Raw genomic sequence first — 15,993 nt, 5'->3', positions numbered from 1 at the left:
ATTCTGGGGGGTTTAAGTTGTGGGTTTGGCTCTTTTTGGGGCAGGATTTGTGTCTCTCAGGCTGGAGGTACCTGGGATTTTAAATCTGGGATTTTTAACTGAGCAGAGCTCAGCATGGAAACATCACCTTGGCCATGGGAAGAGAAAGGAATCATTCCAAAATATGGCATTTTCCTTGGCCCAGAGAGCTGGGGATTAATGAGGTGACCATGTCACTGGTTAAGCAGGTGACCCTGCATTGGATCTGGCTGGGATGGAGTTAATTTTCTCCATGGATGGAGTTAATTTTTTCCATTTGGAGCTGGAAAAGTGCTGGTCACACACCAGTGTTTTGGCCACAAGTATCTCTCCAACATTCCCCCTCACCAGAAGGCAGGATTTTGGGAAGGGGACACAGCTGGCCCAAGCTGATATTCCAAAATATATGTCTGTCCCACAATTAAAAGCTCGAGCCATGAGAGTTTTTTCCCATCTTATTTTCCCCCTCCTCTGTCCTGCTGAGTGATGGAGCCCCTGGATCCAGCCAGGGATAACCCAGCATTCCTCATTGGAACAGCAGGAATGATGACTGAGGAGTTTGGGAGAAGGAGGAGGAGGTGGGAGTTGGAAAGGAAGCATTTTGAGCTGTAGCAAAACCTCTCATCCTGCCTTGGGATGATTTACTCCAGGACCTGATTTAGGACTGACACGGATGGAAGTTCTGGAGGTCAAAAACTGGCTGGAAGATGCTGGAAGGAAAAGGTGTGGGAAAAGGCGGCTGGAATTGGTGGGGAAAACTGGGTGTCTGATGGAGGTTGGGGATGTCCCACCCTATTTAACATCTCCTTAATGGGGGGGGGGGGGTTGGAGGAAAACCAGCCTGCCAATAAAAACTAGGAGCTGTTGCAGCCATGGGAGAGAAGGGGGATATAATTCCCAGGGGATACACGTGGAGATATAATTCCCAGGGGATACACGTGGAGATATAATTCCCAGGGACATGTTAATTGTCCCAGCTTGGATTACTTTTTGAAGCTCCCTATTGATTTCCATGGAGAATTTGGCTGTGAGGGCTCCAGAGAGGATTCCCCATCCCTGGAAGTGTCCAAGGCCAGGTTGGATGGGGCTTGGAACGACCTGGGATAGGGGAAGGTGTCCCTGCCCATGGCAGGGGGTGGGACTGGATGAGCTTTAATGTCCTTTCCACTACAAACCATTCCATGATTCTGTGACAACCCATGAGAACCACGTCACCAGGAGGTGAGAAAAGTGGGAGTCACGTGGATTAGACCCTTGGAAAACTCTCTTAGAAAAGCCAGGAGTCCAAGCTGAGTTTGCAGCTTGTTGCAGCAGCCAAACATCCTCCCCTCTGCCCTCCCCCAGCACTGACTCCACAAAGCAACAGGAATTTAGAGGATGGGGGATAATGAGGATCCTAAAACACAGAGAGGGAGCTCTGTCCTCCCTATAAATCCATCAGGAGACTCCCCAAAATGTCTTGGAGTCACGGACAACCGAAGGGCTACGAGAAGGCTGTAAATAACTGAGGAGACCAAACAGTGGGAGTGGTGAGAGCTGAGGCCATAAAGGGAAATCTCAGGGAGCAGTGGGATGGAACTGAGTCAAATGAAACACAATAAAGCACAGTATCAGGAGGGTTTTGTTGGTTTTTTTTTTATCCAAGAGTTAGGTTTGTTCAACTGTGAAATAGCCTCCCAAGGGAAGGGAACTGTCCTTCAGTCATTTAAATGTGGAGAGGACAAAGCACTGATACATCCAATGGAACAGTTGTCTTGCCTTGGCAGAGAAATGGCCAGATATCATCAAATTCAGATTTTTTGCATGTCAGATGTCAGAGTTGCTGGTGGAGAGCTTTTCTCCCCTCATTCTGTTATCACTGAGGTAAAAAAAAAAAAAAAGAGACCTTTTTTTTTTTCCCCCTAAGTGGAAAAACACCAAGTTCCTGAAAGGAGCAGAAGGCCAAGAGCAAATGTTGCCACCGAGGTCTTGTGTGGCTGGAAACAAAATTCCCTCTTTTGTCTGTGACAGATTGAACGTAGAACTTGAAAAGAAGGAAAATTTATGTGTAAGTGCATGTGACAAATTCATTGTCACCAGCCCTGTGTGGTTCCTGAGCAGGGGTTGTTTTCTTGGGGAAGGGAGTGATGAGTGGGGAAAGAATTGATCTGCTCTGTTCCAGGTGGGTCAGTGTTGGCTCCTGTCTCAAAGCCTTTTTTCCCCACTGTTTTCCATTTCAAAAGTCCAAAGAAACTGTGGCTGCCCCATCCCTGGAAGTGTCCAAGGCCAGGTTGGGGCTTGGAGAAATTTGGGATTGTGGAAGGTGTCCCTGCCCGTGGCAGGGGGCTGGAAATAAGGTTCTTAAAGTTCATAATTGACTCCTCCAAACACAGCATCCCGTTTGTCTCCTCAGATTGCCAGTCAGGAACTCAGGTTAGTTCCACTGCCAAAAACATTGAACAGGGAAAGTTTAATATTCCTAATTGGAATGTGCTGTGATCTCTGATGGGGTTTCACCCATAGGATTTAGCTGAAATCTCTGTTATCTGATGTTTGGGATGACTGGAAAGAAGATCCTGGATGCTTCATTCCCCTCCAGTGCTCCAGGCCTGGACCAGCTGGTGTGTGTGGATTCCACCCAGGAATTCCTGGGCAGGACTCCACATTGGAGAGTCCCAACGTGTCAGCTCAGCTGGGATTGCAGGGAACAAACAGGCCTGGGGGACACCAAATGACCCCTCCTGCAGTTGTGTCAAACATCACAAGCTGCATGATTTCAAGGCTGGGGAGAACTTGGCCCTTTTTCCCTTCAAGGGCTCTCTCAAAGTGCACCAAGAGTTCCGAGTTTAAGAGAATTTCGTGTCCTGCCCACCTGTGTTGTCTCATCCTGGCAGAATTCCACCTCAGATCCCTTCCTTGCTGCCTAATTGATGTGTGACAGGGGGGGTTGATGAGTTGATCTGAAGCCCAGTGACGTGTTTGGGGCTGGTTTTCCCCCCCCAGGACCATCGTGCAGTCGGACGAGAAGCTGGTGATCAGCGCGTCCTGGGCCAAGGACGACGACATCAGCAGGCTCCTGAAATCCCTGCCCAACTGGAGCAACATGGCCCAGCCCAAGCAGCTGAGACCCAAGAGGGAGGAGGAGGAAGACTTCATAAGGTAAAATAAATTTGGAAGCCGGGGAAGGGGTTTCGAGGTGAAACCTCTGGAAAGCGTTTCCCGCTGGAAATAAAGGATTTGTGGGTGTTTTCGTAGCTGTGGTGTCCCCAAATGTGGAATCATTTGGAAAATAGAAAAGGTTTTAAGATTATCTAGTCCAAATGTTTCCCCAGCACTGCCAAGGCCACCACTGACCCATGTCCCCAAGTGCCACATCCATATGGCTGCTAAATCCCTCCGGGAATGGGGATTCCAGCACTGCCAGGGCTGGACAGCCCTTTCTGGGAAGAAATTTTCCCTAATATCCAACCTAAACCCCTCCTGGTGTGATTTCTGCTCCACTCTGTTGTTCAGACAAGGCTATTCGAGGAATCATGCCTGTGATCCCAGTCAGGGGAGTGGCTGAGATTGGGGAAGGAAAGAAAGGATTGGGTTTAATTCCCAGAGATCCTTGTCCTGCTTGATGGTTCTGCTCTGATCACCCAGGAGATGAAGAGAGCAGCAAATGCAACCTGAGGGAGGGGCCAACTGGTTGTACTGGGCAGGAATCCCCAAAACTGGTGTTGCCAAAGTTGTCTTCCCATTGGAGCCATGACCTGGCGGGGTTTTCCCTCCATCCCAACCCCAAATGAAAAATCCAATCAAATGAATCCAATGAAAAATTAAATGAATAAAATAAAAAATGAAACGAGTCAAAGGAGAAATTCTGGTGCCTCCAGAGGGGGTTCTTTCACAGGCAACTTGTTGTCTCCAAAACAGATTATTTCCACCTTTCCAGGCAAGCGAAAACTTTGAGAAGGCAGATTGTGCCTTTCCCTGCCCACTGGGAATGGCTCAGGCTCTGAATTCCTTGAAGGAACAGCTCCTCTGTGATTCCAGGGAGTCAAAAAAGCCTGGCTGCACATTCCCATTGCTTTTCATCACTTCCTTGATTGGCATTTGGCTGGGAAATGGGAGGAGGGAGTGAAGCTGTTGGAAATAACAGGTCTGATTTGCCCAGACTGGCATTTTCCCTGTTCCCTGAGTGGGGGCTCAGAATCTTGGGATGATGCAGCCTGGAGAGAGGAGGGAATCTGTCGAGTCACAGGAATGTTTGCTCATCCAGCAGCAGGGATGAGCAGCTTTGCCAGGCTTTTCAAAGTGGAAGAAGGAGGATACAGAGCTGTCCCTGAGTTGGGATTCATCAGTTTAATCCTCATCTCCACCTTTGCCTTTGAATTTATCCCAAAAGTACCCCAAAAAATAACCCCCAAACCACCCCAGAAATACCCCAAAAACACCTCCCAAAGTCGCCCTAAAAACCCACCCCAAAAATACCCCATAAGTGCCCCAAAATCACCCCCAAAATACATCCAAAAGCATCCCAAAATACCCCAGAACACCCCAAAATACCCCAGAGATGCTCCAAAAGTACCCCAAAACCACTCCCCAAAATCATGGAAAAAACCTTACCCCAGAAATACCCGCGAAATAACTGAAAAACACCCCAAAATCACCCTAAAATACCCCCAAAATCACCCCAAAAGTACCTCCAAAATACCCTGAAAACACCTTAAAAACAACACCCAAAATCACCCCAAAAATACCCCCAAAACACCCCAAAAAACACCCCAAAAATACCCCAGAAATATTTGGGGTAAAGTCTGTGCCCCTAAATTCTGTCTTAGGGATGGAGTGGGAGAATGCAGAGCAGAAACGTGGAATTTCAGCTTAAAATCCTGGAAATCATAAAATTCCAGAATGGTTTGGGTTGGAAGGGACCTTAATTCCACCTCATTCCACCCCTGTCACGAGCAGGGACACCTCCCACTAGCCCAGGTTGCTCCAAGCCCCGTCCAACCTGGCCTTGGACACTTCCAGGGATAACATTTCCACACTTCCCAGGGATAACAACACTTCCAGCCTCTCCACAAGGATTTAACAGCAGCCCCTGCCTTGTTTAACAAGATTTAGGATGTTCCTAAATCACATCATTAGGGCCATTAGGGTGTGCCTGCAGAATTCCCAGAGAAGTGCTGGAATCACCATCCCATGTGGCACTTGGTGACATGGTTTAGTGGGAATGGTGGCACTCCTGATCCTGGAGTCTTTTCCAACCTCAATAATTCTTCGGGAAACCAGGACAGAGACCTCTCCCCCCATCCCTGCTGGCACCGTGCCAAGAATGTGCCACGTAGCCTTGGGATCATCCATGAAAACTGGGCGGATATAAAGCTGTGTTTGGGAATGTTAAAAAAATATGATGGAGAAATTAAGATGGTTTTTTAACAAAGGGAAACCCAACGAGGAGCTCAGTTAAGCCAGGGATTAAGTCTGACAAAGCAGGGATTTAAGTGACCCCCTATTGCAGCACTGGCAAATCCCGTGGGAATGGGGACAAAACGTGGGAATAAGGAACGCTGAGCTCCACGGAGAAACAGCCGGACAGTGAGGAAAGGCCCTTCATTTATTTGGAATTTGCTTTATTCCCAGGGCAGTTGATGTGCCCTGTTGAGCCAGGCCTTGAGCCTGGGTTTAATAAGCAGAGCTGAATTAATCACACTGATGTCTCCCCTCCCTGTCCCGTGGTCCCGTGTCCCTGAGGGTGGCTTTGCTTTGCGTTTCAGGGCCGCTTTCGGCAAAGAATCCGAAGTTCTCATCGGCAACCTGGGCGACAAACTGATCCCTCAGCAGGAGATCCTGCGCGACGTCAGCGACCTCAAGGCCTTGGCCAACATGCACGAGAGCCTGGAGTGGCTGGCAGGGCGCACCAAGGCAGCTTTCTCCAGCCTCTCCACCTCCCAGAGTAAGTATCTCCCGTGGCAGAGCCTTTGCCTTGGAGCTGGAGCGGCGGAAATGTGAAATTTGAGCAGTTTTGGGCGCTTTTTGTCGCCGGTTCCGAAGCGGGTTCGTGTCAGAGGGAAGCAGGAGGAGAAGCAGCTTCGTGTCTTTCTTCCTCATGGGTGCTGGGGTGGGACCTCTGCACTGGAGGGCGACAGGAGCAGCACTTCCAGCTCTCAAAGGCCTTTCCACAGAGACCTCAAAAGTCTTTCCACAAAGACCACAAAGATCTTTCCAGCTCTCAAAAGTCTTTCCACAAAGACCACCAAGGTCTTTCCAGCTCTCAAAGGTCTTTCTAGCTCTAAAAGGTCTTTCCACAAAGACCAGAAAGGTCTTTCCAGCTCTCAAAGGTCTTTCCACAAAGACCTCAAAGGACTTTCCAGCTCTCAAAGGTCTTTCCAGCTCTCAAAGGTCTTTCCACAAAGATCTCAAAGGACTTCCCAGATCTCAAAGATCTTTCACAAAGACCTCAAAGGTCTTTCCAGCTCTCAGAGGTCTTTCCACAAAGACCTCAAAGGTCTTTCCAGCTCTCAAAGGCCTTTCCACAAAGACAAAGGTCTTTCCACAAAGACCACAAAGGTCTTTCCAGCTCTCAAAGGTCTTTCCACAAAAAGGTCTTTTCAGCTCTCAGAGGTCTTTCCAAAAAGACCTCAAAGGTCTTCCCAGCTCTCGAAGATTTTTCCACAAAGACCACAAAAGTCTTTCCACAAAGACCACAAAAGTCTTTCCAGCTCTCAAAGATCTTTCCCCAAAGACCTCAAAGGTCTTTCCACAAGGACCACAAAGGTTTTTCCACAAAGACCTCAAAGATCTCTCCAGCTCTCAAAGGCCTTTCCACAAAGACCACAAAAGTCTTTCCACAAAGACCACAAAGATCTTTCCAGCTCTCAAAGACCTTTCCACACTTTCCACTTCCTGGGAAGGTGCCCAGGGCTGTGGGCAGCCAGGGCTCCTGAGCTCTGATGGGAGCTGGGAATTTTTTTATTCCTGGGAAATGATGAGGGAAATTTGCTGGCGCTGAATAAATCGTGGTGGTGTTTGTCCATTAAAATCATTGTCCCCTGACAGCAAAACATCTCTGGTTGAGTGAAAATCCTTCCCATGGCTCCTAAATCTGCTCTAGAACAGGACATTTAACCCGTTTATTCCAGCTGTCCGTGCTCAGCTCGTTGGGCTCTGGAAGGATAATTAAAATTATACAATCAGTTAACAATTAAAGCCCCAAATTATTCTGGGGAGCTTTAATATTCCAATATTCCAAACCCATATTTTGAGTTCTCAGTACCTGGGTGCCAAGACTCGCTCTGCTCTCACAGGCTGTGCTTTAAAAAGGGTATAAACAAATAAAATTTAAACGAAGCCCAGTGGGAAAAAAAAGATCAAACAAAAAACAAACAAACAAACAAACAAACAAAAAAACAAAACAAAACAAAACAAAACAAAAAAAACCTAAATCCAGCCCTCAAACTTCAGCAGCCAAATATTTATTCACAGATCTTTAGTTACTGAGAGGGTTCTTGGGGTGCAATATTTGTGTTGTAACAGTCAGAGCTGTTAAAATAAAACATCATTTATAACTTCAGCTCTGGTTGAAACCCTTGGTTTTTTTAAATAAATCAATATTTCCCCGACATTAAAGGGGACTTTGAGGCTTGGTGAGGGGCCCTTCCACGCAGCAGTGAATAAACATAAAAGCACAGAGTGGAATATTTCACTTGGCAGCCTCCTCCTGACGAGAAAAATCCATCTTCCTCTGGAATAACTTCCTAGTAAAACGTCTGTACAATTCCAGGAGTATCTGGAATGAGGGGAAGAACGAGCAGTGCTGGATGGACTTTAAGGTTCCTTCCCACCCAAACCATCCTGGGACTCCATGATTCCATGAGATGATCCCTGTCTGGCCTTGGGGTTATAATCTAAGTCTGACCCAGGGAAAGGTTTCCAGCAGAGCCATTAACTCCAAAAGGAAAAACAGGAGGAATTTCTTCCTGGAAAGGGTGGTCAGGCATTGGAAGGTGGTGGAGTTCCCATCCCTGGAAGTGTCCAAGGTCAAGTTGGAGCAACCTGGGATAGTGGAAGGTGTCCCTGCCCATGGCATGAGAGGAGTTTTCCAGTCCCTCCCAACCCAAACCATCCTGGGATTCTCCGATTCTAAATAAAGGGGATTTTTGTCACAGTAACTTTAATCCCAAATATTCCAGTTCAGTGCAACTGGGATTGGTTCCTCTTGCACAAACCAACATGTCACCCATCCTGCTTTTTGGGCAGGTGGCACTTTTTTGTATTCCTTTGAGCAGCTCTGCCTTCTGCTTTCTGTTTCTCCTTGGCCCAGCTATTCCACTGAAGTGTTTGTGCTTGAACAAGAGCAGTAATTTCATTAACTGGGGGTTTATCTTCCCTGCAGGATGAGAACACCCATCCAGCTCTTTGATCCTTTTGTCTTTTCTGTCCCAGCAACTGGAAATTAAATCCTGGTCCCGCTCAGGGCATCATCCAAACGTTTAGTGAGGGATCAGAACCAGAATTTTTGGTGCAGTGCCACAAATCCTGTGATCTCCAACCAGTCCATGCTGTGGTGGTGGTGGCCCTGAGTCCCTTTCCCTGCAAAGAAATCGTGATTTTTTCCCAGAAAAGGGCAATTTCTGGGCACAGCTATAAATATTCAGGAGCTCCAGGTGGAGCTGGGCAGGTTTTGGGAAATCCTAAGCAGGTTTTGGGAAATCCTGAGCAAGGAAATCCTGGCTTTTTTTGGTGAGTCTGTCAAAAGGCCCCTTCCCAGAGATAAAAATCCAATAACCCCTGGCTGTGGACGTGCCCCAATTATCACTCATTGAGCAGCAGACTTGCTAATGGAGTGTTTTGTCACGCTGGGAGCAGCCTCTGCATTCTTCATTATTTAGTGTTTGCTCAGCTGATGGCTCTCCCACAGCTCTTCCCTTATCTGCACTCCCTCACAATTGGATTTTGTATTTCCCAAACCCATCAGAAGGGTCTTCTGAGGGAATACAAACTTCTTTTTCACAATAACCCTTTAAGGATTCGAGTTGCCGGGAGAGGGTGAATTTATTGTGGAAGGCAAGTCCATTTTAAATGGGTTTTATATGAAAATGGAAGTCGGGTTTTCCCTCTCCCGCTTCTCTTGCCTTGTCAGGTGCAGATGGAACATCCCCTTTCATCCTTTTCCCTCGTGGAGCTCCTCAGCTCCTCTGCATATTTGACAGAGAAGGGGTTATTATGCACCGGGAAGGATTTGGGAAGTTTTGAAGGTGAAGGATTTGGGAAGTTTTGAAGGTGGTCGTGTGGTGTCTGTAGGTAGGAAAAGGAAAGATGAACCATTGGCTTGTGGAGTTGGAGCTGCCCTTGAAATTCAGCCCCTGTTGAGATCTCCTGACTTCAGATTGTCGTGGTCAGTGAACAGCTGACTGGTTTAAACACCGAATTTGAGATCATTTTCTCACAGGAATCACAGGATGGTTTGGGTTGGAAGGGACTGCAGAGACCATCTTGCTCCAAACCATGGGCAGGGACACCTTCCACTAGCCCACGTTGCTCCAGCCTGGCCTTGGACACTTCCAGGGATCCAGGAGCAGCCACAGCTTCTCTGGGAAATCCATTCCAGCCCCTCCCCACCCTCCCAGACAGCAATTCCTTCCCAATATCCCAGCTAATATTCCACTGGGAAGCCATTCCCTGTGTCCTGTCCCTCCAGGCCTTGTCCCCAGTCCCTCTCCAGCTCTCCTGGAGCCCCTTTAGGCCCTGCAAGGGGCTCTCAGCTCTCCCTGGAACCTTCTCTTCTCCAGGGGAACATTCCCAGCTCTCCCAGCCTGGCTCCAGAGCAGAGGGATCCAGCCCTGGGAGCAGCTCCAGGGCCTCCTCTGGACTCTCTCCAGCAGCTCCACATCCTTCAGGAATGTTGTTCCCAGGGCTGGAGGCAGCTCTGCAGGGGGGTTTCACCTCAGGGGTAGAATTTTCTCCCTGCCCTGCTGCCCCCTCTGTGGGATCAGCCCAGGGCATGGGGGGAGTTCTGGGCTGGGGCATCTCCACCTTCTCCTCCACCAACACCCCCAAGTCCTTCTCCCAGGGCTGCTCTTGAGCTCCCAGAGCTCACATAAAACAGGATTGTCTTTCTCTTCGAGCTGGTTTATTGGAAGTCAAGCTTTTCTCTCTGTACCCTGTGTCCAGCTCTGTTTAATGATCAGTACCTGGGTGACAAGGCTTGCTCTGCTCTCACAGGCTGTGCTTTAAAAAGGGTATAAACAAATAAAATTTAAACACATCCCAGTGGGAAAAAAAAGAGCAAACAAACAAACAAAAAAAAAACAAACCACATCTAAATCCAGATCTCAAACTTCAGCAGCCAAAACTCCCAATCAGGAGTTGCTCTCACATCAACCCCTTTGGGGAGATAAATCTTGATTTGCTCAGTGTATCAGATTATCTTGTTATCATGTTCTTATCTTGTCCTCAGTGAACAATCACCTCATTTTAGCTCATGAACAGTTTTAACCCAAAAAACAGGACTCTGGCAAAAGTCTGAAGTTTGACACCTCCTCTCCTGCCATTGCCTTCTCCACAAAAAGAAAATCTCTTTAAAAACAGACCCTGAGGCCATTCAGCCTCTGGACTCCTTTATCCAGGCAGTGTCTAAAGCAGGTTATTTTCTCCTTTTCAGGGGTGATTTCACCCCAAAACCAAAGGCTTTGTGTAGGAAGTGCCTTCAGCTTTTCCTCTGCGGGTGGGCAGCACTTCACCCCCAGCTTTGCAGCAGTTCAAGTGAGCTACAAACTTCATTCAAAAGCAGAAAAAACAGGTCATGCTCCAGCTTTTCCCCAAATCCTGCATTTCCCTGCCACTGTTAATGCTAACACTGAGCATTTGCATCTCATTTTCCAGCCACAGATCTCTAAGTGCTCTCCAAACCTTAGTGAAGGCCATCAAAGCATCAAGGCCATCCTGCCCCTGGAGGGTCAACCTCTCCTTTTCCCTGGCTCCCGGAGCTTCCCAGCCCTGGAATGGGCTCTGATGGCTGAGGGGAATTATCCTGCCCCACTCCTGAAAGCGATGCTTTTAAAACTGATGGCAGAGCCCCTTCATCCCCTGCCAGAGCAGTTTGGGGAGGGGGGTTTTGGAACACAGATGAAAAATCCAGTGGTAAAATTGATGCCTTTCGTTTCCCAGTCGGGCCACCCAGCAGTGCTGAACTCAGCCAGGGCTTTGTGTTTAACCCTGGTGTCTCTAATGAACCAAATTCAGCTCTTAAATGGGGCTGGATTTCTCTCAGGTTGGAGCTGATTTTTTTTTCCCCTCCCTGTCCCTGAACTCGTGCCACATCTCCCTGTATTGATTGCTCAGGGGGATTTTTTATTTTTTATTTTTTTTTTTTAGAGATCTATTAATAGAGGACCTTTTTTAAAAGCCACATTAGAGATGATCAACACGTGCCTGACCTCATGCAGGGCAAGGACTTGGTGAAAGCTGTTGCTTTGTTATTGCAACAAAAGTGAGTGTCTTTCTGAAGCACTAAAAGCTGCCCATTTCTTCCCCAATTCAGAACATCTGCCATTAGATTAACAAGGCACATCTCGAGTGCTTGTGTTATTTGATGAATATCTGTTGCTTCAGTGTAACTTCATTTAAATGACAGCTTTCCAATTGAGCTCCTCGAGCATCCATTTCCCAGCGTTTCTTCTTTTCCGCCCCCTGAACGGTTGGGGCTCTTCTTGCAAATGCACAAAAACCCTGTCCAGGTGCTCTGAACCTTCATAATAAGATCATTTCTAACCTCTTTTCCCATCTCAGGGCTGTGCCCACATTGCCTGCGTTCATTTGCTGGTTCTCTTCGTTCAGGTCTTGTTGGTTCAGGGAAGAACCAGAGGAAGCCAAAAGGGAAAAGGTTTTCCTGGGCATTTTTCCTGCATGGCCACGGCTCCTTTAAACCCACCTGGCTCCCTCTTGTCCATCCCACCCTCAGCCTGCTGCTGTTCCACACCTCTGGAATGCTGCAGAGGTGCCCAATGTTCTCTCCTTGCTGCTACAAACCCCAGCATCATCCCCCCAACGTGCTTGGAGCTGGTTGTTTAGCCAAGAAATGCCTCCAGTCCTGGGTTCCCCCACGTGGGAACACCCTTGGGCAAGGACAGGGGAGCTCTGCCATCCTCACCCACGGAGAAACGATCTGTCAAACCCACACCAAACCCTCGGGGATCACCTGCTGATTAATCACCATTTGTGGTTTGAGTAGAAGCTACAAATGGACTTAGGAAAGCTGCTGCAAACAGGTGGGAGAGCTGAGAGCCCCTTGCAGGGCCTAAAGGGGCTCCAGGAGAGCTGGAGAGGGACTGGGGACAAGGCCTGGAGGGACAGGACACAGGGAGTGGCTTCACACTGGAAAAGGGTAGATTTGGGTGGGATATTGGGAAGGAATTGCTGTCTGGGAGGGTGGGGAGGGACTGGAATGGATTTCCCAGAGAAGCTGTGGCTGCTCCTGGATCCCTGAAGTGTCCAGGGCCGGGTTGCTCATAGTCCCAACCAACCTGGGCTAGTGGAAGGTGTCCCTTCCCGTGGCAAGAGGTGGAACAAGATGATCTTTAAGGTCCAAACCAAAATATTCTGTGATTCTGTGACCACTTCAGGCAGAGGACAAGAATCCAGCTGGTTCCTTGGAGGACAAAAACTGTGGATAATTAATTTGGGATGGCAAAGTGCTCAGACCAACCTCCAAGACCTCCTGGCAACAAAATACCTGTTCTGGTTAAACTGAGCACGAGGAGGTTCCTCTGCTTTGTTTTATGACTTTGGCACTAAAATTTCCCAGCTTAAATAGGGGTCAGCTTTGCTGGATCTCGGGGATAAAACCCCACAGTCCTCAGGCAACTAAAAGCTCTTTTAGTTTTCTTGCCCAAGCGATCTTCTGGTGCCTCTCAGTGCCTTTTTTTGTTTGTTTGTTTGTTTGTTTTTTCCCCTGGAATTCCGCAGCGGAGCTGCTCTCACGGGTCAGTGGTTGCAGCTTTACATCCGATATTTAAAGGTCAGGAAACGAGAGGTTGTTTTCCTGACCTGGCTCCTGCATTCATGGATCGGGGACACCACCGGGATGCTCTCCCGGTGCCTGCGGGCTCAGCACTTAACTCAGCCCCGTGATTACACTAATTACCCGCGTTGGGTCCCTCTTTCCTCTCACCCACCGGCCCTAAAGGCGGGGGATTGTCGTGTAAATAAGTGACCCTTAATTAGCGAGGCTTTCGACGAGGAGCAATTCCAGCGAATCGAGGGGGTTGTGGAAAGAACTCCCAAGAACCCGCTCCTGGTGGTTCAGTTATTGGGATCCTTTTATCTCTCCTGAAGGAAAAACGGCTCGGTGGTGTCACCTTAACAGCAGAAGGTCCTCCTTGCTTGTCCTTGGTTTGGCAGAGGTGACACTTCCCTCTGCTGTGGAAGGGGCAAAATAATGGTCAAAAACTCAGTGATGTGACCCCAAAGCACAGTCAGTTGTTGATGTCACCACTTGGGATCATTCTGATCTAACCAGCTTTTAAATCCTATGGGATTTGGGGGGAAATGACTCTGAAATGAGCAGGAATTGGGGAGAAGTCAGACTGGTGCAGCTGATTCCAAACACAGCTGATGTTCCTGCTGCCACCAAAGTCATCTTGGTGCTTGCCTGTTCTCCTGGTTTTCCTGGTTTCCCACTCTTCACCCCACCTTTGAAAACCCTCTGTAATTCCCGTGGATATTCCTGTTCAGACCTTCCTCAATATCCTCCTGGACAAGACTCTTCCATTCTTCTTTGTCTTCCAGCACAGACCTCCCTGCTGCTCCTCCTCTTGCTTTGCAAACTAATCTATTAATAAAAAAACAAACCAGCCCCCAAACCGTTAATCTATAATTTTCAACAGTCCAAAAAGAAGATCTTTCAGGTATTTTTATTTTCATTGCATTTTCTTTCCCCCCCTTGGCCCTGCGGTTTTTGCTCTTTGGCATCAGGACACGGATCGAGCTCAGGAATTTTGCTCCTTTCTCTTCCAGTGAGTCCAGGCTGGGAGGCTGAAGGATCTTCTAGGAATACAACCCCTCCCAGGACAAGTTTCTACCCAGAAAAATTCCACCCTGATGTTTTGAAGGCGCTTATTGGGAAGGTGCAGCTCAGGATCGAGGAAAGAAAGGAAAAGGAGGGGGAGGGAGTTTTTGGCTCTCTGTAGATTGATGGAAGTGTCTCCAGGACTTCACTGGAGCTGGGATTTTGCTGTATTTTTAATGCAAATGAGGTGAAGCACGTGGCTGGTTTGGGCTAAACAAGCCCAGAGAAAGGTGGGCAACTCCAAAAAGGCAAAGAAAACCACCAAAAATGTTTCCAGACCTGAGAAAAAAAGGATTTTTACTGAGCTTTGGAAATCAAGTCACTTCTGAGCTCGTGGAATTCAGCCCAAGAAATAATATTTCTGGGAAGGGTAAGAAAGGAAAGAGTTACATTATAAATCACTGCAAAGAAGAAAAAAAATTAACACAGGGGCTATTTCATAGTTGAGGAGCCCTGGAACAGCAAATCCTGGACTTTTCAGGGAGATCCTTCCACCCTGAAGTCAACTGTGGTGGTTTTCCTGCCCTTCGCTCTCCCTGCCCAATTTTGCTTTCTCCAGTGAAAAAACAGTGACAAACACCTGCTTTTTGGAGTTTTTTAAATGAACCAGGCAGTTTTGGGTGATTTTTGTGCCTTTTCCAGCCTCGACTGCGAAGTTCTTCGAGGAATTGTGTTGAGCCACCAAAGCTTCCAGTGGGTTTTTGCGACGTAAAACTCAAACCTCCGCCAGATTTTTGCTTTTCCCCTTTCTTTGGCAGATATTTCCCCCACAGTAACCCCTCTCCCAAGGCTGCCTGTTTGCAGAAAGGGATGGAAAACCGACACCCCCCCCTTTCTGAGGAGTTATTGCCTTTTTTCCGAAGTGCTGATTTCCCGGGGAAATGGATGCTTGCGAGGAGCTCGGGCAGCGCTAACGAGACGATTCATTAACCGGGGGAGCGTCTGCACGGCCACAAAAAAACATTAATTCCCCAAATGAAAAACTAATAGAGTGTTTAGCCCGTTCTTTATCACCTCTGACAGGCTGTGCTCTCCCTCATCAGCGGTGTTTGCTGAACTGATGGGCTCTGCAGCCCCCTCCTTCTTATCGCCCTTCTTATCGCCGCTCATCGCCCACCGAGGTCGGCAGGAGTTTTTCCAGCCCGTTGCCTTTGTCCCCTTTTTCCCTGCACTTGAATTTTAACGTGGAGTGAAGGGCGGAGAGGCCGCGGGAGGAAGTTTTCTCCGGGCCAGCTTTCAGTTTTTGGCTTCTTTCCCGCGGGTTTTGGGTGCTGGTTGCTCCTTCTCCAAAACCCCGAGTTGATTTGCGAGGGAAAATCCCTCCCTTAGGTATCTTCCACTCGAAAATGGGATTTATTAGTTGGAATTTATTGTGAGTTATATTAATAAGAAGCTCTCCTTGAGCTTGTTTTCTCTTTACTTCTGCCTGTCCTTTAAGTGTTGGCAGAACTTTGCCCCTTCAGCACCAGCGAGTGCTTTCCCTGTTGATCCCGGTAAAAGCTGAGATTTATTTATTTATTTATATTTATTTATATTTATTTAAATTCCAGACCAGTGGAATTTAGACAATTCCATCCTCCCACCTCTTGTTTGAAGGGTCCTGACCTCTTGCAGCTGTCCCATTTGTTCTGTTTTCACGAGGATCCCAGCGTTTCTCTGTCAGTCCAATGGGGTTTGTCCATAAATGTTGTGTCCATAAATGTTCCCCGTATCCCAGGGATCAGGGTCAAGGAGGAGGATTTGGGCTGTTCCAAGGGACACTCAGTGCTGTCATCACCTCTGCTCATCACCTCCCCCACTCCTGTCTCCAGAAGTGCCTCCAGAAAGAGGTGTTTGTAGAGACAAGCTCGTGGTGGAGTCGGGAGTTGACCTGATCCATCTTTGTGGAAGCGAAGGTCAGAGCGTGGAATTGCAGAGCCACCATCCTTTGGAACTGCCTT

At 48.1% G+C, this 15,993-nt stretch overlaps 1 protein-coding gene across 1 annotated transcript in view; it reads left to right on the top strand.

Moving 5' to 3' along the window:
* The window catches only part of LOC113995133 (exocyst complex component 4), a gene marked incomplete at its 5' end in the record, with an annotated part of 76,931 nt that overhangs the window by 22,011 nt on the left and 38,927 nt on the right, over nucleotides 1–15,993 (top strand). Inside the window, 2 exons of the mRNA XM_027734908.2 lie at nucleotides 3,001–3,156; nucleotides 5,763–5,941. Coding sequence (XP_027590709.2) covers nucleotides 3,001–3,156; nucleotides 5,763–5,941 — 335 coding nt within the window. The remainder of the gene's footprint in view (nucleotides 1–3,000; nucleotides 3,157–5,762; nucleotides 5,942–15,993) is intronic.

Source organism: Pipra filicauda, unplaced genomic scaffold, assembly GCF_003945595.2.
Source record: "Pipra filicauda isolate LSUMZ 115617 unplaced genomic scaffold, ASM394559v2 scaffold548_size709544_pilon, whole genome shotgun sequence".
NCBI lineage: Eukaryota > Metazoa > Chordata > Aves > Passeriformes > Pipridae > Pipra > Pipra filicauda.
The sequence above is the reverse complement of the archived record's forward strand: the minus strand, read 5'-3'. Positions and strand labels throughout refer to the sequence as shown.